The following is a 24,060-nucleotide window of genomic DNA, read 5'->3' as shown; positions in this document are numbered from 1 at the left end:
TGGCAGTTGCTTCAATGCATTTAGGGGTGAATCTCCTGAACTCCAAACTGAATGTCAGAATGGGACAGAGAGGTGATTTAAGCAATTTTGAGCGTGGCATGGTTGTTGGTGCCAGACGGGCCGGTCTGAGTATTTCACAATCTGCTCAGTCCTGTGGGTGAAAATGCCTTGTTGATGCTAGAGGTCAGAGGAGAATGGGCCGACTGATTCAAGCTGAGAGAAGAGTAACTTTGACTGAAATAACCACTCGTTACAACCGAGGTATGCAGCAAAGCATTTGTGAAGCCACAACATGCACAACCTTGAGGTGGATGGGCTACAACAGCAGAAGACCCCACCACTCATCTCCATTACAAATAGGAAAAAGAGGCTACAATTTGCACGAACTCACCAAAATTGGACAGTTGAAGAGTGGAAAAATGTTGCCTGGTCTGATGAGTCTCGATTTCTGTTGAGACATTCAGATGGTAGAGTCAGAATTTGGCATAAACAGAATGAGAACATGGATCCATCATGCCTTGTTACCACTGTGCAGGCTGGTGGGGGTGGTGTAATGGTGTGGGGGGTGATTTCATGGTACGCTTTAGGCCCCTTAGTGGCAGTTGGGCATCGTTTAAATGCCATGGCCCACCTGAGCATTGTTTCTGACCATGTCCATCCCTTAATGACCACCATGTACCCATCCTCTGATGGCTACTTCCAGCAGGATAATGCACCAGGTCACAAAGCTCGAATCATTTCAAATTGGTTTCTTGAACATGACAATGAGTTCACTGTACTAAAATGGCCTCACAGTCAACAGATATCAACCAAATAGAGCATCTTTGGGATGTGGTGGAACGGGTGCTTCGTGCCCTGGATGTGCATCCCACAAATCTCCATCAACTGCAAGATGCTATCCCATCAATATGGGCCAACATTTCTAAAGAATGCTTTCAGTGCCTTGTTTAAACAATGCCACGTAGAATTAAGGCAGTTCTGAAGGTGAAAGGGGGTCAAACACAGTATTAGTATGGTATTCCTAATGATCCTTTAAGCCGCATTCAGACTGCACGATTTTAGCCCAGTTTTTGGCTCGCCGACAGGTTTTGAGAAATAGGCGACAAATGCGCGAAATCACAGGTAAATCGGTGCTCGTTCAAGCTCGTGACAATCATGCAGTGTGAATGAGCAAAGATGCGATCTGAGAGAATTGCCGATGCCCGTGAAATATTTGGCATGCTAGATATCTGGACCTGTCGGCGATTCAGAATCATGCTGTGTGAAAAGTGTTCTGACTGAAAACTACATTGGCGATGACCGACAGCCAATGAGAGAGCAAGATACAGAGCAGCGGGGAGTTCGGGGAGGAGTTATAGACCACAATATCAGCAAGCATGATATGAGAACACACAATCCTTGTTCCTTGCATCTCCCCAACCATTTCCTCCTCCATAATCTACCTTTCTTTTTCTTGTTTTCGCTGCAAATCATCGCGCAGGCAATTCTTACTGCAAGCTTCTTGCGGGCTACCATTTTTAATAATAATCCTAGTTTCACTAGAGAACTCCAGTTTTGCACGCATGATATCACGTTGTTTTTATTGTCACATCTCACGTGTGTTTTGGTTGTGAAACCTTCTGTGGCCGATCGATCGTGCAGTGTGAAGATAGCAGTGACTGAATGCTGGCAGAGATAGTCATGCAGTGTGAAAAGAACAGTGACACGACTACTTTGAAAATCGTACAGTCTGAACTCGGCTTTAGGTGAGTGTATATATGCCTTGAAGCGGCCTCATGATTTTAAATTAGTAGTTTTTTGAAGCTGATTTTTTGTAATCTGGACATGAACACGTAAGGTTATCTTTGCAGAGCAATGCTTCTTGTTTTTTTTTTCCCTGCTTAAGGCTTGACAAACAGTGCATTTATATAGGTATTTATTATGCTTATATTCCACATTGCATTGTTATATTACATCTTTAGTGGTCAAACTGCCTATTTTTCAAATGCTTAAAACAATTCAAATGTACAGTATAATTATTGCAATTGAACCAGAGATTTCACGCTCTAGAAAAGTGCATGTCACCCTCCAGTCTTTAGAGAATGAACAAGGAAGATTCTTTCAGGAAGTTTGGTCTTTAGTTGCTTTACTGTCCGTTTCAGCATCTACAAGACTGAATCCTGCAGGAGAGCCGAGGCTCTCTGACTTCTCCTCAATGTCTTTAGTGTGTGGTCCCCCCTGAGGGAGATCTTCACCAGAGGGTTTCTCAATCTCCTCTGAAGGACAAGTGTTTTGCGGAGGCGTCTTTGATAAGGGACTTGTAACATCAGGACGCAAAGAAGCAACAGCCTCCTCCTTCACGCCAGGAAATGTCCGGTCTGGATACAAGAGTTTCAGCTGTTCCTCAAAGTAACTCTCTAGATTAGCACCCACACTGGCCATCTCCGTGTCTTCCTACAAACAACATGAATACACACCATTAGATGTCACGTGCAGTAGGTCTCATTCATGCAGTACCACCACCGTTCTTTTGTGTTGAACAGAAGAACGACATTCATATATGTTTGGAACAACTTGAGGATAGGTACATTTTTGTGTGAACTAACCCTTTAAACGAAGTTAAAATATTTTTCACAGCCTTTGAGCAGGTTTCGGTTAACTCGACACATTATCTAGCAGTCAATTAACCTAGAAAACTTTCTGAACTGAAAGAACCCGCCCAAAAATAAATAAATAAAATAATGACACTTCTCTGATGATGTCCAAAGCTTGTCTTATAACCACAAGCGTCAGTATGCTTCCGTATCTCAAATAAATAACTGTTTTAAATATTGTAACTTGTATATCAATCTCAACTATGAAATAACAGCTGAAAGGCTAGGTTAAAATAGATATAACTGCAGATATGTAATGAACCCCTTGAAGATATAGTTGAGAGAAATGCTTTGTTTCACAATTACTACTCATAATATAATAATACAGTAATATTGTAAACTAACGCAAGTCAGCATACCTTGTGGAAAGTTGCACAGTTTTTGAAAATCAACCTGACGTCGTCCACAAAGTCCTCAGTGCTCTTGTATTTGCTGACCTCCAGTTTACTTCTGATCACCGACAGGTCCATTGGCGTCTTTATTATCTCACTGTACTCTGGCATCGACTGCAAATTCGAAGAGTGAACCAGGGACAGATCAGAAACAGTCCTAATCATTAATAAATAAAAAAAAAACTAAAATAAACTACAGCTTTGATCCAAACCCTAGTGAATATATGCGAAGAAAAACCTAATTTATTATATTCATCTTACTGACTGATTAATGAACCTATCAGAAACAACAAATCACAAAAATATATATTTTTTGTACTGTGCCAGTACTTGTCATTTATAAACGCCACCGTTTTTCCATATTTCACTTTGTACTTCCCTCAGCTGATACGTACCTCTCCCGTCTCAGTGCGTGCACTCAATCATTATAGCGTGCGGCACCATGTTAGCATTTAGCTTAGCACCATTCATTCATTGAGATCCAAACAGGGATGAATTTAGAAGCTACCAAACACTTCCATGTTTTCCCTATTTAAAGACGGTTACATGAGTAGTTACACGAGTTAGTATGGTGGCTCAAAAAAAACGTGGCAATTTTCTAAGCGGATAAAAATGATAACTATAATGTATGGTGGAAGAGCACTTTGCAGCACTTCAACCTCGGTACAGTAATATCATCACTCCTTAAAACTCCCCCTAGTCATGTAACCATCTTTTAATAGGGAAAACATGGAAGTGTTTTGTGGCTTCTAAATTCATCCCTGTTTGGATAAGGAATGAATGGTGCTAAGCTAAATGCTAACATAGTGATGCCGCGTGCTACAGCAATAAAGTGCACACACTGAGACGGGAGAGGTAAGTATCAACTCATCTAATCTGAGGGAAGAACATAGTGAAATATGGAAAAACGCTGATGTTTTCCTTTAAGCTAATTTTCCTTTCCAAATTATAATTTCTGTAATGCAAAAGAAATCTCAATACCCTTCTAAAAACAATGATTTGCTTATTTATATCAGCATAAAACAGAACGCAGTAGAAATATTACTAAATGTACAAATATTTTAACATTTAATGATTTGAATTTTTCTTTATTTTTTCGTTACTTAAAATTTTCTTATTATACTTATTTATCATGAAAATAATGTTACAATGCAAAAATTACCATTTATTTTATAAAAACAGGCTCAGATTTTTCTTTACTTGATGCAAAATTCCATTTTTCTTGGGGGTGAAATATGACCCTGACGTGTCTAAAACATTTTTGTTTCCCAAATGAAAATCAAATCTAGTTCATGTGTCTACAATGCCATGTGAGATGCAGGATCTTACCGATGGTGTTACAGGCTCCTGAAAATCCGTGCTGAGCTCATTGCAATAAAGACGAAGCAGTAGCCGCTCGCATTTCTGCATAAACAAAACACAAAATTGAAGCTGTTTTTAAAGATTTTAATTTCAAATTTTAAAACTTAGTAATTCTAAAGTGAAACCTAAAAAAAGCAGAACTAATTGAAAGCAGTTCATACTCTTCTGTCCACAGGAGTGAAAGCCTCAGAATCTGGATCCTGCTTCACATTGTTCGATTCTTCGCTACCACTGATGTTATACTGCATTTCAGGTGAGGTAAGGTCACGGCAGAACGTACAGTACCACTTACCACTACAGATACACACAAACACAACATACATACATGACTGCAATAGAATTAATCAAATAAAACTGTTCTCAAAATCTGACCATTCTCAAAACCTTTGTTGGAAATGTAACAATTTCCAATGAAGATGCTTGCTTTGGGATAATATAACAATTTTTGCTGCTTAACATCTTTGTGGTAACCATCTTTAATTAACAGAAAAAAATTAATAACAATTTATTTAAAATATAAATCTTCTGTAACAGATGTCTTTACTGTCACTTATGATCAATTTAATGCATTTTTGCTGAATAAAAGTAGTAAACATCTTACTTACCCCAAACATTTGAATGGTAGTGCATCATGGTTTCTACGAAAATATTAAGCAGCAAAAACTTTAGTAATACTAATAATAAGAAGAAAACTTTATTGAGCACCAAATCAGCATTAGATTCATTCTAAAGGATCATATGACACATGAAAAATTTAACTTTGCCATGACAGGAGTGAATATTTTACCATATTAAATTTTTTTTATAAATGCAACCTCGGTAAAGAGACTACTAGCCAAAAAATCTGGAATAATTAATATTTATTTGTATGTTTTTGTACAAAGTGTATATGCACACCAAATTAATAAAAACATTTATTTTAAATCCTTACAGTTTAATTGAATTCATATTTTGAGTTGGATCATCTGATACCTTGGAGATGCGGTTAGAGTGGGGATATGGCAGCTGAGATGGAAGACTTTCGGACATCTGTCACAGCAGAGCAGTTCTCCTCCGTTCTGGCACACCGCGCACCAATCCTCATTGGGGTCGTCATCTGCTTCTGGGGTCTTCTCTGACTGCTGCTCACCTTGTGGCATTTGAGACTGAACCCCTGTGCTGTCAGGAAGACTGGCTTTAACACTGCTCTTTACCTATAGATAAAAAAAAATAATAATAAAAAAAAAATTACATGTCAAAAGTGTATATGTATTGTGAAAAACTGTGATTTGGGTGTAAGTGACAAACTATTGAACATGAATTTGCAGTCGCGGTTTTAAAAACAGTTTTGGTCTATTAGGTTGTCAACCAAATGTCACAACCAAATAATTGTGATCTATTCAATCTATTCCTTCCATGATCTGGCGTGGAATGAGGAAAATCTTACGAAATGAACTTCATCGTCATCCTCTGGTTCATCTTTGATGACAATGACCGGGCCTGGAGACGTCCTGCGTCTCCTTTTGGTGGAAGGGTTTGATGGGCCACTCTGCGGGGCTTCTACGCGCTTCCAGGAGCCAGAACTTGAAAAACACACACACACAAAAAACAACTAGATGTGCATTTTGTGGAAGAAACGGCAAGATAGTGATAGAATGGAGGCTTTTCATGTTGTGATAATTCTGAACTAAAATACTAATGTAAATATGTAACACTATGTGTTATCTTAGCTTTTTAAGGCCCATTCAACACCAAGACCGGTAACTAAAAAGAGTAAAAATTGTTCTCATTATTAAAGAATAGCAGAATCCACACTTCAACTATAACCATAAAGGCACAGAGAAACGATTTTGTTGGAATCAGTTTCAGAACTATTTTTTCCAGCTGACGAGCGAAACAACAAATCAGAATCCATCTTGTGCGAAACAAACAATGACAACCAATCAGAATCCATCTTGAGCGAAACAAACATTGACAACCAATCAGAATCCATCTTGTGCGAAACAATGACAACCAATCAGAATCCATCTTGAGCGAAACAAACATTGACAACCAATCAGAATCCATCTTGAGCGAAACAAACATTGACAGCCAATCAGAATCCATCTTGAGCGAAACAAACATTGACAGCCAATCAGAATCCATCTTGAGCGAAACAAACATTGACAGCCAATCAGAATCCATCTTGCTACAACGAGCTCAAAAATGTAAAGCAGCAGACGCACGAACGCTTAGAATAAACAGACAATGTCGTTCACTGGCGTGGACGTTAATATCACTATCTTTATAGTTATCGTTCTTGGTGTGAACGAGGCTTAAATCTGCTGTTATCAATCTTTCTATAGTATTTTCCTTATATGGGGAGTCATGGATAAAAAATAAAAAACAAAATATACAATTTTGTAGTCAATATCATACTCCCCTATATAAACAGTTCTAATGACTGTTGGATACGTAGCACATATTTTGACATTTTTGCCAACTTATTTTTTATTTGATAGGTAAAGTCCAGCTTTACAAGCTCTAAAAGTAATCTTCACATCACTCTCATTATAATGAATAAAGTTACATACGATTGCAGTGTTAACTGCTTCATTAATTAAATGGGAGTGATTAAATGTCGAAGAATCTTCTACGAAGGAAACAACCATCTACACTATGATATACTTTCATCACCTCTCATTTACATCCTCAGCTTGGTCTCAAATGGTTCTAATAATTCAAAACGCAGATAAATGCAAGACTGAAGACCAATCCCAAATCAAGATGCAAATCATTGCTAGTTGATAAAACATCTTAAATCTTTCAAGTACAACAAAAATCTATACGAAGCTAAGTTTATATATGTTAAGCATTTCTAGATTAATTAACTATAGAAGAGAACAAGAACATAACGACTCCAAAGAACTCAAAACTTTTGAGTTAACAGAAGAATATTTACCTGGTCTTTGGTTCTGTTGAGGTCACGGACATTTGTATCCCTTGTACTAAAAGTCCAATAAAATCAAGACAATATTCAGTATTGTAACACAAAGCATTTGATGAACACAGAACATGAACTAGCAAGCCTTCACGTGTCTAATAAACTAAACAAGACAAGGTGGTTACCAATAGCAGCCATTAGTTTTTGCTGATGAAGCGTACCAGTTGGCTCCGTAGGTGTGGAGAGGTGACTGGGTTGATAACTGGGCCTTTGAGCAGACAGCAGCGTGCTGGGTTCACATCTCCTGTTCAGGTACGATGTTGCCTGCATGTTTTGCTTAAAATGTGCAAATGGAATTTTGCGTATGCATTATTAACTATGAGACTGGAGTTATAGAATATATTCACATTAGTGCTGTCAAACGATTAATCGCAATTAAATGGCATCCAAAATAAAAGTTTTTGTTTTAAAAAATGTGTGTACACGTTGCAACATATATTTATTATGTATATAAATATAAATACACAAACATGCATGTATATATTTAAAAAAAGATTTACTTGTGTATAAACATATTCAAACATAATTTATAAATAATTTATATATGAACAAAAAAAATTCTTAAATATAAACTTGTAAATATGTGTATTTATATATACATAATAATTACAGTAAACACACTACACATACATATATTATGTAAAAAAAAACTTATTTTGGATGCAATGAATCATGATTAATCATTTGACAGCACTAATTTACACAGAAACATTATTTTAAATTGCAAAACAATTTCATAATATTACTGTTCTTATCAAATTTTGGATCCTATAAATGCAGCCAAAAAAAAAAGTTTTTTTGTAGCCTGATGTCATTAATACTGTTTATGGGTAATTGACACAAAATGAAACATCTTCATATGTTTTTCTTTCTGAATATATTGAAATATATTTACACTAAACAAACATTATATTTGCAGTAATCATTACATAAACTTACATTTACTGTTTATTTTTAAGAAATGACTTTGTCGAACTATAAGCTGTAAACAAACTCTGTGACTGAATCCTTCCAAATCTTCCATGTCCACTATCGATTCACATGAAACGTTTAGGATCTGCTTTCATAGCCTGACATCATATAAACTACCCATAATCCAGTACCAATTGACATACACAAAACAGCCCACATATACTCAAGGCTACATTTACTCAAAATTGATTCAAAACAGTTGAGGGGTTTTGTAACCTGTACAGTTTTCACCCAGTGCTGATAACATGCCGTCTCACACTCACCTGATTGAACGTCTGTTGAGAGGGAAGTGAAGCGCCGCTGGAGAAAGCAGCACTGTGCGGATAGCGGCTTCTTGGCAGCACCTCCATCGCTTTAGAAGGGTAGGTGGGATTGTTGATGAGACCCCTCAGAGGCTTTAAGAAAGAGAAACAGCAAGTTTAGAATTACACAAGTGTTCCGCCATTCAGAAACGTGCATTATATTAACATGCAGATTTTCAGAAGCTATTACTCCAGTCTTTAGTGTCACAGGATCCTTCAGATATTATTAACACTTCACCTGTGGAGGTGGGTTAGTGGGATGAAGCATAGGTGGGGGGCTCCGTGCACTATATCGCCGTCCGTGTTGTGGCATGCTGGGTAACGTCTGAGATGGCGATCCACCCTGTAAGGGTCTATGTGGAGGTGGCCCTGGTAAGCGCATGCCGTGGTACCATGGCCACTGGTTGGGCGGCTGCTGCTGGCGGTGGGTGTGCTGGGACAGTTTCTCCACCTGCATCTGCAGCTGGGCCAGTGTGCTCTGCCGCTGCTGCTGCTGATGCTGCTGCTGGGACGGGGAGCTCGGGAACCCTGTCTGAAGACCGTCCAGTCTGGGGCCTGGGTTCATCTGCTGGAAAGGAAATGGCTGTGGACCGCTGGGATGACGCACTGGAGTCTTCTCTACGACTAAAGAACCTAGAAAAGATTCAGGAATGCTTCCACTTGAGAAATTGTGGATTTGCAAGAATTTCACACTTTTACTGAAGCAAGCCATTGAAAGAAAGATGGACATATTCGGCATGTGCACACTACTAAGTGGACGTTTGTTTTCGAGGGCTCAATGCACTTGTGCATGTGCTCTTGTCTGTATCTGAAAAGGAATTAAGTTTGGCTTTTTTATCTTCTGGATTTTTTTTACCTAGTTTGAAAACATCACTGGTTGAAAGCCAGTTTTTGTAAGGATCTTACCGAGATCCACATTTGAGGCCCAAAAAGCGGACCGACTGTGGAACCGAACCAAGCTCTGGGGAACATACGTGATGTTGCACTTTGCTCGCATGAGGTACTGGATTTGACAAGTCATCTGAGATGAGAGAAGAAAGATGAGAGACCATCAGCTGAACATCAGGCTCACCCGGCCTGTCACTATTATTACATACAACATCATTTGATCTGACTGGGTTTATCTGTATCAAACAAGATCAATGTGTACATATCGGAAGATGTAGATAAAAATGAAAAATAATCAAAGAAGAAATGCGATATTTGTACACTTTTCATACTAATGTTGACCGATGTAGAAAGACACTTACCAATCGCTTACAGTAAAGGAGGGCCGTCCCGCTGTTACTGGCCGTGGCCCATTTTGTGAAGTTGATCACATGATCGAGATGTGTGGAGAGTGACGTCACATCCTGTTGCTGCTTTTTCAGGAGGGTTTCGTGGTCCTTTGTGATTGCCTAAAAAACATGCTTCTGTAACATCACACAGTTCACACCGATCATATCTGACTGCGTCTAGTTTAATGTAGTCTAGTTGGTATTTTCTTCTACTTTGTGTGGGGTTTTTATGGTTTCTTATAGGATGCTTATATTTTGCATTGTCAATTATGCAGTATTATTTGGTTTTATGACTAAATAAATAAATAATAATAACAAGATTTGTATGCATTTAGAAGTACATTTTATCTAAAGCGACTTACAGTGCATTCAGGTTAACGTTTTTTACCTAACATGTGTTCCCGGGGAATCGAACCCACAACCTTATGCTGCTAACACAATGCTCTACCGCTGAGCCACAGGAACACTATGACTAGTATTAGGTTATTTTTTATTATTATTTATTTTATTTTTTTCTTGCTGTAGGTAACCCATAACACACTCAACACCACCAGTTGGGAAGCACTGCTCTTAATTATGAAATATTGGACACTACCTCGAGTTGATTGACTAATAACTTCCCCTTCCTGTTGATCTCCATTATAAGATTGCAGATAGATTTTTTTATCTCATTGGCCACAGTCTTGCGATTTTCATCCACCTGCTGAAGACTGACAAGAAAAGAAGAAAACATTTGTTTTTTTACATACTAGATTTGTTTACAGTAAGCAGGGTTCCCACATTTTGACAATTTTCCCCACTTCATTTGTCTGTGTTAATATTTCATATAACATTTGATTTAATTAGCTCACGAACCCCCTGCAATTCCCTCATGAACCAGAGACAGTGCACTTTAGAAATGTCCACGATCGTTTAATATATGATCCATTTCCATGTCATTTCTAGGTATTCCACTGAAGAAAACAACAATTTTAAACTTCCTGTATATCTGGATATGCCATGACTGTTATGCCAGTTGGGAACCCTGGCTTTTAATGTTTAGAAGTTGCTTTATGTATATAGGCGTATGACATACCCATTGTTTATGGTATTTGATATGTCCTCTATAGCGTTCTTCTTTTCTTGAAGTTGGCAGGTCATATTTTCCAGATGCTCCTTGTGGTTTTTATATGCATCTTCTAGAAACTGGTAACTGTATTGGGAAAGTCTGTTAGCTGCTATGTTCACTCACTGGTACTGATGAAGCCTTTTACTGCATTCATCAGCAATAAACATTTAATGAAAATGCAGTTTCAGAAGTATAACGCTTTCACACCTGTCTCATATTAACATTAAAAGGGATAGTTCAACTAAAAACTAAGTTTCTGTTAGAATTTTCTCAACCTCTTGTTGTCCCAAACCTGTATGAGCTGGTAAGCAATTGAATTTTGTTATCTAATTAACTACATAATGTGGTGATTATTTAATCAAATCACACATCAAATTTGGAGAAATTGCTCTGAAAATATAATTTAAAGTCATTGTTGTGTAAAGCATCAAAAAGAGATTACAAAAAGTAGGTTCAGCAAGAAATATTTTGTTTGATAAAATTCATTACATATACTCTTTTGGACCATGTGAGTAAATGATGACAGAATTGTCATTTTTAGGTGGATAAATTATCTCTAATCATTTTTTTTCCTAATTTTATTATTATTACTATGAAAATATGAAATAATTCCTTTAATAAAATAATACTCTAAATAATAAACTAAAACTGCCAGGAGGTGGTGGTAATGCCTTAATGATTAAGTCATCGAGTCATTTATTCATTCGATTCGTTCAAATGACTGATTCATTCAGGAGTGAAGTAAATTGTTTCATTGAATGATTCATTGAATCATTAGGCTTGTTCGACTCGAAGCGGTTCATCTTTTGAATCACTCTTCAAAAGATGATGTCATATTGTTTATTTTGATCATCACACTAACCGAAATAAAACAAACACACTAAGACATTTCTCAAAATATCTTCTTACATGTTCCACAGAAGATAGACATTTGAAATGAGCAAAGGACCGAATTTTGGTTGAACTACCCCATTGAACATTATACATGTTGATAAGAGACGGGCGTCATTAGAATGACTTGTTTTGTTAAAGCCATGGATGCGGGTCGTACTTGTGGTCCTTGTGTTTGAGTAGCTGACAGTCTCTGCAGGTGAGGAGATCGCAGGTTTCACAGAACAGCTTCAACGGCTCCTGTCTGTGGATGTCGCAGAAGACGGGCTTCTGTGTGGAAGCACCCATGGCCTCTGTAAACAGGAAGACAAGCTCTTCTCATCTGTGTGACTTCAGAAATGCACTCCTGCAAGTGTCTGTAAAATTCATTTACAGTACTTGCGGTAAAAGACCTAAATCAGTAGAGTAACCAAGAACTCAAGTCACACACGTCGCTCATTATATAAAAACCTTCACCTGGGTCTCACAAGCTGATATCATTTACAAACGTTTAGGGTCGAACCTGAGGACATGTCCGCTATTTGCTGGACTGTGTGATCTCTGGTGAACTTCACACGCTGGTGAGCATCGATGCAGGTGACGCACAGGAACTCCGTGCACTCCACGCAGAAACCGCTGGCCTCCGTGTTATCGTCACAACTCATGCAGAGCTGAGCGCGAAAGATGCAACGTCAACTAATGTATTTCATCACAGACACATTGTATTCGAGACATACAGATTAGAAAAAAAAAAGAAACATTGAAAAAAAAAAAATAAGTTAACTAAAAGATATCACAATACTTAGCCTGTAAATTAATTAATTTATATATATATATATATATATATATAAATATATATATAAATGTGTATATATATATAAATATATATATAAATGTGTATATATATATATATATATATATATATATATATATATATATATATATACACACACAAACACACACATACTATATAGTAATAACTACTATATTAATATATATATATATTATATATATATATATATATACACACACACACACACACATACTATATAGTAATAACTACTATATTAATATTAATATATATATAATATATATATATATATATATATATATATATATATATATATATATATATTAATATTAATATTAATATAGTAGTTATTACTATATAGTACATGTATTTATATATATATATATATATATATATATATATATATATATATATATATATATATATATATTTATTTATTTATATATAGAGAGAGAGAGAGAGAGTATTACAATTTTTCTGAACGAGTATGTTTATGTAAATATGCAAATGAGACATCATCTAATTAAAAATGCCAGGTTCAAAATTCTTAACTTGATCTTTAGAAAGGAGGTATAAAATATTATATAAATTAAGCAAATTACATACAAAAAAATCCCCATGTAAACAAAAAAATAAAAATAAAAACAGGAATGAAACTTTAAAATGCATTGTATGTAAGCGATACAAAAACAACAGAAAAAAAGTAATGCTTTTTAAAAAAAAAAAAACACCTTTACAAAATATGTATTGTATTCGAAAAATACAGACGCAAATCGATAAAGTAAAACAAAATAAACACTTAAATGAGTCTAAGACATACAGTAAGTTTAAGGAGCATGGTCTGACAGAAGTAGACTCACACCTGACAGCTCTTTTCCATCGTGCTGCTCGGCACTTCCACAGAGTCCTTCACAAAGAAATTATCCAAGACTTCAACGTCCATGCACTCCTGCTGACAGACTGGACAGCGGATCGTGCTCACTGATGCAACACAGAAGAGAAGAATGGGAAAACATTTTCAATAACATTTCAAGGACCACACGATGCCCTGACAATGCATCAGCTAATGTCTTACGAAAGGAAAACACTTTATCAGCTGTTAAATATAGATAAATAGCATCGTTCTTTGTTGTAGCTCGTCTTGTCAAGCAGATTTGGGACTCTGCACATCTGTCATTATTAGAGGAATCTGTGATTTGAATAGTAGGTCTTGTGAAAGTGAAGTCTTACCCTGCTGGCCGTGGCTGGCTGTGCTGGCAGGTGTGTTGCGAGAAGGTAAGCATCTCTTACAGAAGGAGTGCAGGCAGGGCAGCAGTTTGGGCTCTCTGCTGCTGAAGCTGAGCTTACACACGGGACACACGTCCATCATCAGAGCCATCACCTTCATCATCCTCACACCCTGCTCTTCATCGGCGCGCTTGCTCTCCGCCTCATTCTCCACGACGATCACCACATCACCGCACTGCATCTTCTCGCTTCCAGCCATCGTTTTACTGCAGGAAGAGCGTCAGAAGAAACATCTTCGGTTCACAGCAGTAACCGCTGCTGTAAGTGGCTGCAGTCCGCGCGCTGCTCTTAATTAACATCGGAATACATCTACACAGCTCTCGTGACAGACGTCACAGACACGAATGCAATCCAACACACAGAATACCGACGGTTTAGTAGCTGACCGATCGCGAATACAGATTATAAACGGGACGCAGCGCTCGGTTATTGACGGACGCAACTAACGACGAGGCCACAGACGCCTCCATTGTGACGTGCCGAGACGGCAGCCGAGGGAGGACAAAACGTCTCACGAGAAAGAAAAAACAAAACAAAAAACGCGCTGTTAGGAAAAAGCGAAAAACAACAACAACAAGAAACGGCTTTATATTAATAAACACGGATCACAATCAAATATAAAGTGTGGTGTTAATTCAATAAATACAAATGTAAGCAACGAAAAAAGTTTGTGAGTTCCACAAAGTGTATATGTAACTTATTTGTGTGTGTGTGTATATACATATATATATATATATCTTAGTTAAGCCCTCAAACAAGCTGAAGTGAGAGAAAACAGAACACTGGTGACACTTATAGCCATGGTTTTATGACTAAGAAGACTTGTAGACAGACGTTTATTGACATGTATGTGATTAAGATTACATAGTGACAGCTTTAATTAGGTTCTGAACAAAGAGAAGGACATTTATGTGTTTTACTCATTTATCCAGTCGTAGAACCATGGTCACATGCGTTACCAATGTCCCACTGTAAAACCTCTTTGAAATTAGGTAAACACAACTTCTTACAAATAATATACTCTGGGAGACAACAGCTGGGTCAAACTAGACACTTTTATTTAAAGGCACAGAAGGCTCACAGCTGCACCTCAGTGTTTACAGGAGATGTGGTTCTGGAAACTATTAGTAATGTCAAAAACCGTGATGTTCAGGTCTTGGTGGGGTAGGGGGGTGCACAATTAACATCATAAAAGTAACAGTTATACAACACAAATACCCCCCCTCAAAAAAGCAATAAAAAAACATTATTACATTCATACAACATTAATATAGAATATTGTACACTTTTCCGACTCACTGTTGCAACTGATAGTTTGAACAAGTAAAGCACACAGTATTGGATATTTTTGGCCGATAGTGAATTTAGCAAGCAGACAATATATTTTAGTTTTACCTTTTCAAATTTTGGATAGTAGTAAATCAGCAAATTAAGGAGAAAAGACAAAATGTACAAGGAGTTTAAACGTTCTAGATTTTAATGTTGCATTTTTAAGAAAGATACAGAAGATATTATGACATACCAGAAGAATGAGACTAGTATAAGAGTGACACAAGCCCATCGACTACGTGAAAAACAAAGGTCTTTGGGCATGTAGATGTTTGATGAAATTGTAAATAAGTTATTAAATAATAAACGATTTCGGTTTCTTTTTTTCGAAGACGTAAAATAAAACGAGGTTTATAGAGATTCTACATGTACAACAACTTGCCGAAAGAAGAAAAAGTGCTACCATATCAGATTGTTAGGGAACTGTATCAGTGCATGTGTGTTTTATATGACTCGGAATCATCATGTTTTACTTATTTGTGATAATATGTTTAAGTGAATATCTTCAGCACAGGTCGATCTGGCATCATTTTGGCCCTAAAGTCTGCCGGCAAATGGATGGAGTCGCAAATCAACCCTTTCAGTATGGACCAAACTGTTAAAGACACGACTGGACAGAGCTGTAGAGCAGTCGTGGATGGCGGTAGATGTGGGAAGTGGCCGTTCTTACACAGAGGAGGGTGAGAGAGGCTGTTATTAGTCCCAGGTTTGGTAAAAGGGGGTAAGTGTGTTTAGCCGGATGTACAGCAGCCTCCGGCGGGCGTGGCAGTCAGCAGCTCATCGTCCACAATCTGTACTCCTCTCCGGGCTGTGCTTGTGTGACTCGCGCCGTTCCCCCTCGACCTCTCCTCTGCCTGAGCCGTCTCCATCATGCCTACAGATGCCAGTGGAAATGACTCAAATTAAAGACAGATAAGTAATAGACTATACAAATATATATATTTTTTAAATGTAATAAACTTTTTGATGTAGCGCTACATGACGCATGATTGTGTGTATGACAGAGTTAAAAAAAAAAACTCCCTGGTTCTGTCAAACATAAGACTCTTGTCCATTTAGGGAACCCACGTCTTTCAATTAAAATAGCCAATCACCTTTTGGGGGAAAGACTTTAAGTTTTTAAGAATAAATTAAAAAAGCCTCATAAAGTAGATTTTTTTTTTTTTACCCCGTTTCTTTCTTTTCTTTTTATTAGCATTTTTTTTTACCTAAATTTATGATACCATCGTTGTGAAATTGTATTGGTCGTCTGACAAATGAAATCCTGACAAGTAGTTCTGGAGAAAAGTCCACAAAAATCAAGACAGGATCATAAAACGAGTGATTAAAAAAAAAAAAAAAAAAAAAAACTATATTCCATAAATGCTAGTTCTGTAATTTTACAGTTGTACTGTAATTATATATATATATATATATATAATTATATATATATTAATCGATTATCGTTAAATATTTTTTAAATAAGAAATATTACTATTATAGATATATTTATGTATTTACTTTTAAACAGTATTTAAAAAAAAATATATATATATATATATATATATATATATATATATATATATATATATATATATATATATATATATATATATATATATATATATAACAGTACAACTGTAAAATTACAGAACTAGCATTTATGGAATATTTTCTTCATTTTCAAACATTACACCAATGAGCTTGAATTTGGGCAGAAAAATGCTGATTTATAAGCACTTCTCATTAAAAACTTGGGAAGAAAGCGGTCATATTTTGTGTTCCTAAATGAATGCCGTAAGCAACGCAAAAGTCAGATGCTGAAATGGGTTTTTTTGCAGAGCAGCATTTACTGTGCCCTGAAAACACACAATAATGAGCTGCTTGTGTGTGAAAGAACACAGTGCCATGTTACACTCTGGAGCACAGTTTCAATGAATCGTGAAGCATTCAACAGACAGACGGATATGAAACACAGCTTCTAAAAACAACTTACGTTTACACAGGTCCAGAAACATCTCTTCAATGCCTTTGTTTAATTTGGCTGATGTGTGATAGTGTTTTGCACCCACTGACTCTGCATATCTGGAAAAAATAAATAAATACATAAAAAATAATTAATAATAATTTGGACAAATACAAATTTCCCAAAAAGCCCTTTAAAGTTCCGCGAGCATTGCTTTTTAATATCACGAATATAATCTCCCTGATAGCTTAAACATTGGTGTTTTTCTTCAATTAAATGTTTGTTGTTTTAGAGATACTTATTTCTTTGTGGAAAACACAACAAGAATGCTGATTAAAAAAACAAAACAAAAAAAATTATATATATTTTTTTTTTTTTTTTTTTTTTTATTAAGGTTGTCTTAAAGGCCAGGATAAAAGCAGGTTGAGAAAAGATATTCATACATTTCTAGGTAAAGATTGTGGCACTTTATTTTCAAATGCAAGACAGAAAAGATCACCATTTAGCGTTCTATTCCTTCCACATCTAGTGGGTAAAGAAAGTATGCCCACATGTTAAAATGAAAGTCTTTTTGAGCTGTAAAAAAATGAATCCAAGATAATTTCTTCCACCTTTAATACAGAATTAAAACCAACAAATTAAACAAACAAATAGAAACTTTTAGGAAAAAACAATGAATGACTTAAAATAAATGGTTGCAAAAATGTGCACAGCCTTCAACTAAATACTTGGTTGAAACACCTTTTGGTTTTAATTCTTTTTTTTGAATAATAGTCCATCAACACAACATCTTGATTTGTCATTTTTCCCACTTTTCCTTGCAGAAGAGCTTGAGATTGATCACATTGCAGGTGGATCTCCTGTGAACTGGTTGTTCAAGTCAATCGAGTTCTTCTTTTTCTCAAATAGATTTAGGTCTGGGTTCTTAACTCAGCAATTCGGATAACTTTCTTCTTTTTCTTCTGATGCTATTCGTGTTTGAGGTTACTATCAAGTTGAAAAATTATATTCAGGTGTGGCCACATGTTTTTGGCAAAATTTAGGTGGGATTTTTTGCAATCAATGACTTAACCCAGATTGACCACATAACCCAGATACTTTATATGAGATAGGTAACAATTACTGTGTCTTTTTTTAACATCTCTAGCACATTTTAACAATACCGTGATAATACCGATAATACGTGATAATTTTGGTCACCATAATCGGGATAAGAAATTTTCAAACCGTTACATCCCTAATATGAAAATTAGATTGTTGCAAGCAAGTTTTTTTGATTAAAGATACGTGCACATGAATTTAAAAATAGTGGGCATAGATTGTTTTTAAACTATTACTTTTCAGTGAGAGTTTGAATGTGATTGGCTTATTAAGTACATTTATTTTTTAAATATCTATCTTTTTACATTCATTTTTGTTTGTTTCAATATTACTTTAAAGGCTAAAAAGATCAGAATTTCTGCATTTTTACATCTCAAAAAGAGAAAAAAAACAGGGGTGTACCGACTTTTTATACCCACTTGTGTGGACTGATCTTGTGACTGTTTAATCATGTGACCAGTCTTTAAGTGCATGTGATCGTCATACACTCATAGCCAAAAGGGTATAATAAACCATGTTTAGTTTGAAAGACATTATAGATTACGTATATACAAAACTGTATGTTTACATTCATAATATATACAAAAAAACAAATACATCGTAGTCACATAGACATTTTACTGTATATAATATCTATGACCAATACAGCCTTTTATGAACCAAATCTGATCATTGATTATCCAATACTGCTCAATGCTGATAAATGGAGCCAAATGTATTTATTTAATGCCATATCATCAGCAAAGATACTTATTGTGAAAACTGAATAACAAATGTCATACATTTAACAAGAAGCTATATAAGACAATTACGATTAAAATAACTACACAGAGAGACAAAAAAAAAAAAAAAACATTCAGGTGATACTTTTTTTAAAAATACACCAGTTCTGAATAAAATTATCTCTGAATAAAATTGTTGTCTATTTACATTAAAAGAGTACAGTCAAATACATTTTTTTAAACAGATTGTACTATGTTCATCTTTTAATAAATAACTGTGTCAGTCTTGTATGCCCTAAACGGCATATAGTAAAAAATAATAACTTAGGTATGATAACTTGATCATACCTAGATTAAAAAAATAAAATAAAAAAAAAACTAAGATTAATTCCTAGGTTTTATTTCAGGTAACTTATTTCCATGCCATTCATCCCATTCCATCTGCCATATGTTATTATTAATGTAAGATTTTAGAAATGGTCTAAGATCAGAAGGTGACTATAAGAGCCTCCTTTTGCAGCGATGCCTGCTTTCTAATTACCAGACAGGCCAATATAACCTAGATTTGAAGAAAAATTAAACCAAATACAGCTCTAGCAAAATTGTAATAAAGTCTTCATTTACGTGTACAAAACCACATTAAACAGAAAGACAAGGTTTCCTTCATATTCCTTCATGTTATCCACAATGCATACTTAAAGTACATACCCCTCTGCTTCCTCCACTGAAACATGTCGCTCTTTTTCCAGGTCAATTTTATTGCCTATAAAAAAAAATATTATAGTAAATGTTCACAGCAGAAAACCATAAATATAATATATATATAATATAATAATATTATATAATATATAATAACATGTTTATATCTTTTTGGCAGATTTGCCACCAAAACCAGTGGAGAACAAGGCATTTGTAGAATTGAACTTCAAACTGTTATACCGAATAAATAAAAAACACAAACAAGTGTTAGACACAAAGCATAAAGCATGTTAACAAATGATGAACGTTGCTCACCTACTATACATAAACAGATCTCATTCCCCAACATTTTCCTTAATTCTTTCACCCAGTTCTTCACCTGACAAGAAAACAAAGGTTAGACTGTTAGTTTACAGCCAGAACAAATCATATTTACCGCATTTATCTACAAGCTACAATTCAGGGGATAATATTGCGTCTTGGAGCACAATAGAGAACTTGCCAACTGATGTAATGCTTTTATTGTTGGTTCTCATATATTTATTATTTGATTTTGATGTTTTAAAGTAGACGTAAGTGAGAAAACATTCACCTTCTGAAACGAGTCCTCATCTGTGACGTCGTAAACCAATATTGCGCCGTTGGAATCTCTGTAGTAGATGGGTCCAAGGGCATGGAAACGCTCCTGACCAGCAGTGTCCTGTGAGAAACATGAACACTTTAAATACCAAAACTGCAACTCTAACAGATCAGAAAACTGTGATTGAGAAAATACTCTTCATCCCCTCAAACAAATTATTTCTCAAACTAGCTTAACCTAGAAGTTAGGTTTATGCAGCTGGATCCTGATTAATGCTAAATAGTAAGTGTGAAAGTTGTGACATTTGACATTTGCTCGGAATTGGTGCTCTGCATTTAACCCATCTAAGTGCACACACACAGCAGTGAGAAGTGAACACACTGTGAACACACACCCCGAGAAGTGGGCAGCTATATATCCAGCGCCCGGGGAGCAACTGGGGGTTCAGTGCCTTGCTCAAGGGTACCTCAGCCATGGGTATTGAGAGAGGAAGAGAGCACTGTTCATTCACTTCCTCCCACCTACAACTCCTGCCAGCACCGAGACTCAAACCAGCAACCTTCTGGTAACTAGTCCAGCTCTCGAACCATTAGGCCACAGCTGCCCCAAATAGGGTCAATTATTGTGTTTGACTCTTTTGACTATGAATTCGATAAATTATTCAGTGTGAAAGCAAAACTGTCCCCATTTACTTTTTTAATACATTTACATTTATTTATTTAGCTGACGCTTTTATCCAAAACGACTTACAATTGCTATATATTGTCAGAGGTGCGCAAATCAATGGTGATAATGAAGTGAATTCACGCACCTGATGGTATTTACCGCTGATTAGAGAACGGGCTTTACTGACGAGATGCGCATTAATCATCGGCCGATTTATATCATGCACACCTAATCTTTTATCCAAAAATTTATTACATAGCTCAGTGAGAACATTTTAATTCGCTTCGCTTCTGACGCATCGATCCTATCCACCTTTTTCTTGTCGTAAAAATGGGCGCGACCATTTGTAAATTCTATGAGTCTTGCTTCCGGTCTCATCTGCGGCCACTCTGTCCAGCTTTTTTTAGCTGAACAAAACAGTTAGCTTTGCTGCTTGATCTATAAAGTTGGCGTGTCTTTTACCATTGACTGCACATTGTTATTCTCCTCGTTATTTACCTATAGCGGCTAATGAACCGGAAGTCTCACCCATAGGCTTACTTCCTCTTTGAAGAAAAAGGTGGATACAGCAGACATGCCCTCCAGTCAGCGGTCTCCATTTAATAATCCATTTGAAATAATATCTTGGACAAACATCCAGTCTTACTTTCTCATTAAATAAGAGAAACAGAATATGAACGACACCAAATTTCATCATCCATCCAAAACACAGGCTTTGCTTAATCTTTTATTCAAGATAAACCTCTACACAAGTGCTACAATCATAGTGTGCAACATGTGTAACTCACCCATATCGCCAGATTTACTCGCTTTCCTGTGATGTTGAGCTTCTTCGTGAGGAATGATGCCTGCAAACATAGGCATAAATTGGTGTTAATTCTACTTCAGAAAACTCATTTGATGTATAGTAATCTAAAGTCATTTAAAGACTTAAATGCAGCAGCTCAGACACCCTACTGTAATATTTAAAAACATTTATAAGAATTAGGGTTGGGTATCGATTGGGTTTTTTTACGATACCGGTGCCATTTCAATATTTTTAAAACGGTCCCGGTGCCTAAACAGTGCCTGAACCGATACGTACAAAAATAAATAAATAAATAAAAGAGCCACAATAAACTATGGATAACATTAAAGAACATTAAAAATATTTAAAATAAATCCATAGCTTTCACACGCTCCTTGGATGCTCTCATTTTCCAAGTTGTGCTTCCCTTACTCGAAGGCTTTTAAATGTATTTCATGATCTGGGTCATTGTTTAATATAAAACCACACATAATGTTTCTACTTTGACGATCACTCTGATATTTATTCTTTAATCAGTTCTGTGATCAACTGTACGCTCATTCTTTTTAAAGTAGCAACAATGTGGTTTGTAAAGTACAGTACTGTGCAAAAGTCTTAAGCACATTAGTATTTTCAAACCAAAAAAAGGTTTTAAGCCAGTTATTTATATATATTGCTGTAGTGTGTCAGTAGGAAATATCAGTTTACATTCCAAACATTCATTTTGCCATTAATTTTAATAATAATCTAGTGAGATATTTTAATGCACAAGCAGATATCCTCAAATAAAGTCTTGCTGAGTGATCTCAAACTGTTGAACGGTGGTGTACAGCACGAGAAAACATTCATCACATGTTCGGTGATCAAGATCTCATCATGGCAAAGATCATTCAAGGGACTTCTGAACAATGTGACATGGACTATTTTTATTATTATTTTTTTTTTTATATATGTATATACGGTACATCATATGTTGCTGTTGTTGTTGTTGTTAATAATACTAAAGTTAACTAGTAGACAGATAACTTTGGGTGTATTTGGTAATTATGTCAAATCAAAAACTTCCTGAAATTTCCTGATCCTCATTCTGTCACTTCTCATCCGCCATAAGCGAATATTAGTGACAATATCCGTGTGTGTGAATATATTGTATATGCAATATTATGTGTATGCATAAATCACAAATAAATTAAATGTTTTGGTTCTCATGAGAAAGAGAAAAACTGATTCTGAAAGCACAGAATATTTGCAAGTTGTGTGATGAATAACTTGGATGTTAAGTCAGCGCCCAAATCAAGACTTGGGGTTAAATGTATGTGAATGTTTACTATACAGTCAAAAGATTTGTAGTAAAAAAAAAGTACAACAATTTCATATTGTAACATGAAAAACGGCAAGCATAACACTCAAAAATCTGTCAAATTGTGTGTATTATAAATCAAAGTATAGCATTTAGCAACGTCACACTGCAGGCCACTGGTTGATATTTCACATTAAAAACCTTAAGTATTTTTTTTTTTTTTTTTTACATACATTACTATACACAGTAATATCAGTAGCCTACACAGTAATTATATATTATTTACTCTGTATTTTTGTACTAACGTAGCGCTATATGATCTATCGCTACAGGCCCATAATCTAGTGCTTCAATGAAAACGAAACTTAAGAGCCAAACAACTTAACAAGCTAAAAAATATTTTAATAAACCGACAAAACCACTCGAAACCACCAATAAACGGGTGAAGACGGAGTCACACACATTGGACAGTTTGATTCGGATTAGCTCATCTGACTCTCTCTCTCTCTCACCTGAAGAGTGGTGATGTGTTTGTCGTTGAATTTGTTCTCGCAGTATCGTAGCACCAGCGAGGTTTTGCCGACGCAGCCCTCCCCCAGCAGCACCACCTTGAACGAGTACGTCTTCCCTCCAGCCGCCGCCATGCCCAAACTCTCCGCCCGACGCGAAAACAAAGCCTGGTTCGAGCCCCTAGCCGAGCACAGCAGCCATTGAGATCCACGGATGACAGCGACACACACAGAGAGCAACCGATCCGCGCCTCGCGTGAAGCCTTCGCTCTGATTCCTCTGTTAAACACTGATTCACTCCTGATGAAGCTTTGCCATCGATCTGGATATAATGGCGTTGAAGCGCTCCGCTCTGTGACGCTACGGGCTGGGGGTCAGGTGATCGACACGGCCAGATTTCCTATCACTCTCTCTCTCTCACACACACACACACACACACACACACA

General features: G+C 36.3%; 2 protein-coding genes across 5 annotated transcripts; both read right to left on the bottom strand.

Annotated features, from left to right (window-relative positions):
* Positions 1–1,898: 1,898 nt before the first annotated feature.
* On the bottom strand, positions 1,899–14,462 carry LOC127972132 (transcription intermediary factor 1-alpha). 4 transcript variants are annotated; one of them, XM_052575440.1, is made up of 19 exons: positions 13,920–14,462; positions 13,552–13,670; positions 12,402–12,549; positions 12,060–12,192; positions 10,976–11,092; positions 10,496–10,610; positions 9,874–10,020; positions 9,530–9,644; positions 8,862–9,256; positions 8,585–8,716; positions 7,475–7,625; positions 7,308–7,353; positions 5,814–5,949; positions 5,360–5,580; positions 4,993–5,025; positions 4,549–4,681; positions 4,355–4,429; positions 2,993–3,139; positions 1,899–2,433 (listed from the first exon to the last, which is right to left on the bottom strand). In XM_052575440.1, the coding sequence occupies exons 1-19, from the start codon at positions 14,173–14,175 to the stop codon at positions 2,101–2,103; spliced, it is 2,952 nt and encodes a 983-aa protein (XP_052431400.1). In that variant the 5' UTR covers positions 14,176–14,462; the 3' UTR covers positions 1,899–2,100. The 4 variants fall into 4 exon arrangements, with proteins under 4 accessions (XP_052431400.1, XP_052431416.1, XP_052431408.1 ...); XM_052575456.1 differs by having other exon boundaries at positions 7,511–7,625; XM_052575448.1 differs by lacking the exon at positions 4,993–5,025.
* Positions 14,463–15,013: 551 nt separating this feature from the next.
* Positions 15,014–24,047, bottom strand: LOC127972166 (ras-related protein Rab-21). The gene is made up of 7 exons (XM_052575496.1): positions 23,618–24,047; positions 21,807–21,866; positions 20,365–20,472; positions 20,088–20,151; positions 19,782–19,836; positions 17,281–17,369; positions 15,014–16,179 (listed from the first exon to the last, which is right to left on the bottom strand). Exons 1-7 carry the CDS (start codon positions 23,747–23,749, stop codon positions 16,037–16,039), a joined length of 651 nt encoding a protein of 216 aa, XP_052431456.1. The 5' UTR covers positions 23,750–24,047; the 3' UTR covers positions 15,014–16,036.
* Between the last annotated feature and the right edge of the window lie 13 nt (positions 24,048–24,060).

Source organism: Carassius gibelio, chromosome A4, assembly GCF_023724105.1.
Source record: "Carassius gibelio isolate Cgi1373 ecotype wild population from Czech Republic chromosome A4, carGib1.2-hapl.c, whole genome shotgun sequence".
Lineage (NCBI taxonomy): Eukaryota > Metazoa > Chordata > Actinopteri > Cypriniformes > Cyprinidae > Carassius > Carassius gibelio.
This window is presented reverse-complemented; position numbering and strand designations above follow the sequence as displayed.

What these genes read in the sequence shown, in the direction of transcription:
- LOC127972132 (XM_052575440.1), bottom strand. Translation starts at nt 14,175, where the DNA reads ATGGCTGGAAGCGAGAAGATGCAGTGCGGTGATGTGGTGATCGTCGTG. An exon ending in TCAAATACCATAAACAATGG is followed by an intron (nt 10,611 to 10,975) that starts GTATGTCATACG and finishes TTTTCTTGTCAG; the next exon opens with TCTTCAGCAGGTGGATGAAA. An exon ending in TCACTCCTGTGGACAGAAGA is followed by an intron (nt 4,430 to 4,548) that starts GTATGAACTGCT and finishes TTGTTTATGCAG; the next exon opens with AAATGCGAGCGGCTACTGCT.
- LOC127972166 (XM_052575496.1), bottom strand. Translation starts at nt 23,749, where the DNA reads ATGGCGGCGGCTGGAGGGAAGACGTACTCGTTCAAGGTGGTGCTGCTG. An exon ending in GAGTAAATCTGGCGATATGG is followed by an intron (nt 20,473 to 21,806) that starts GTGAGTTACACA and finishes TGTTTCTCACAG; the next exon opens with GACACTGCTGGTCAGGAGCG. An exon ending in GTTTCTGGACCTGTGTAAAC is followed by an intron (nt 16,180 to 17,280) that starts GTAAGTTGTTTT and finishes TGGCATCTGTAG; the next exon opens with GCATGATGGAGACGGCTCAG.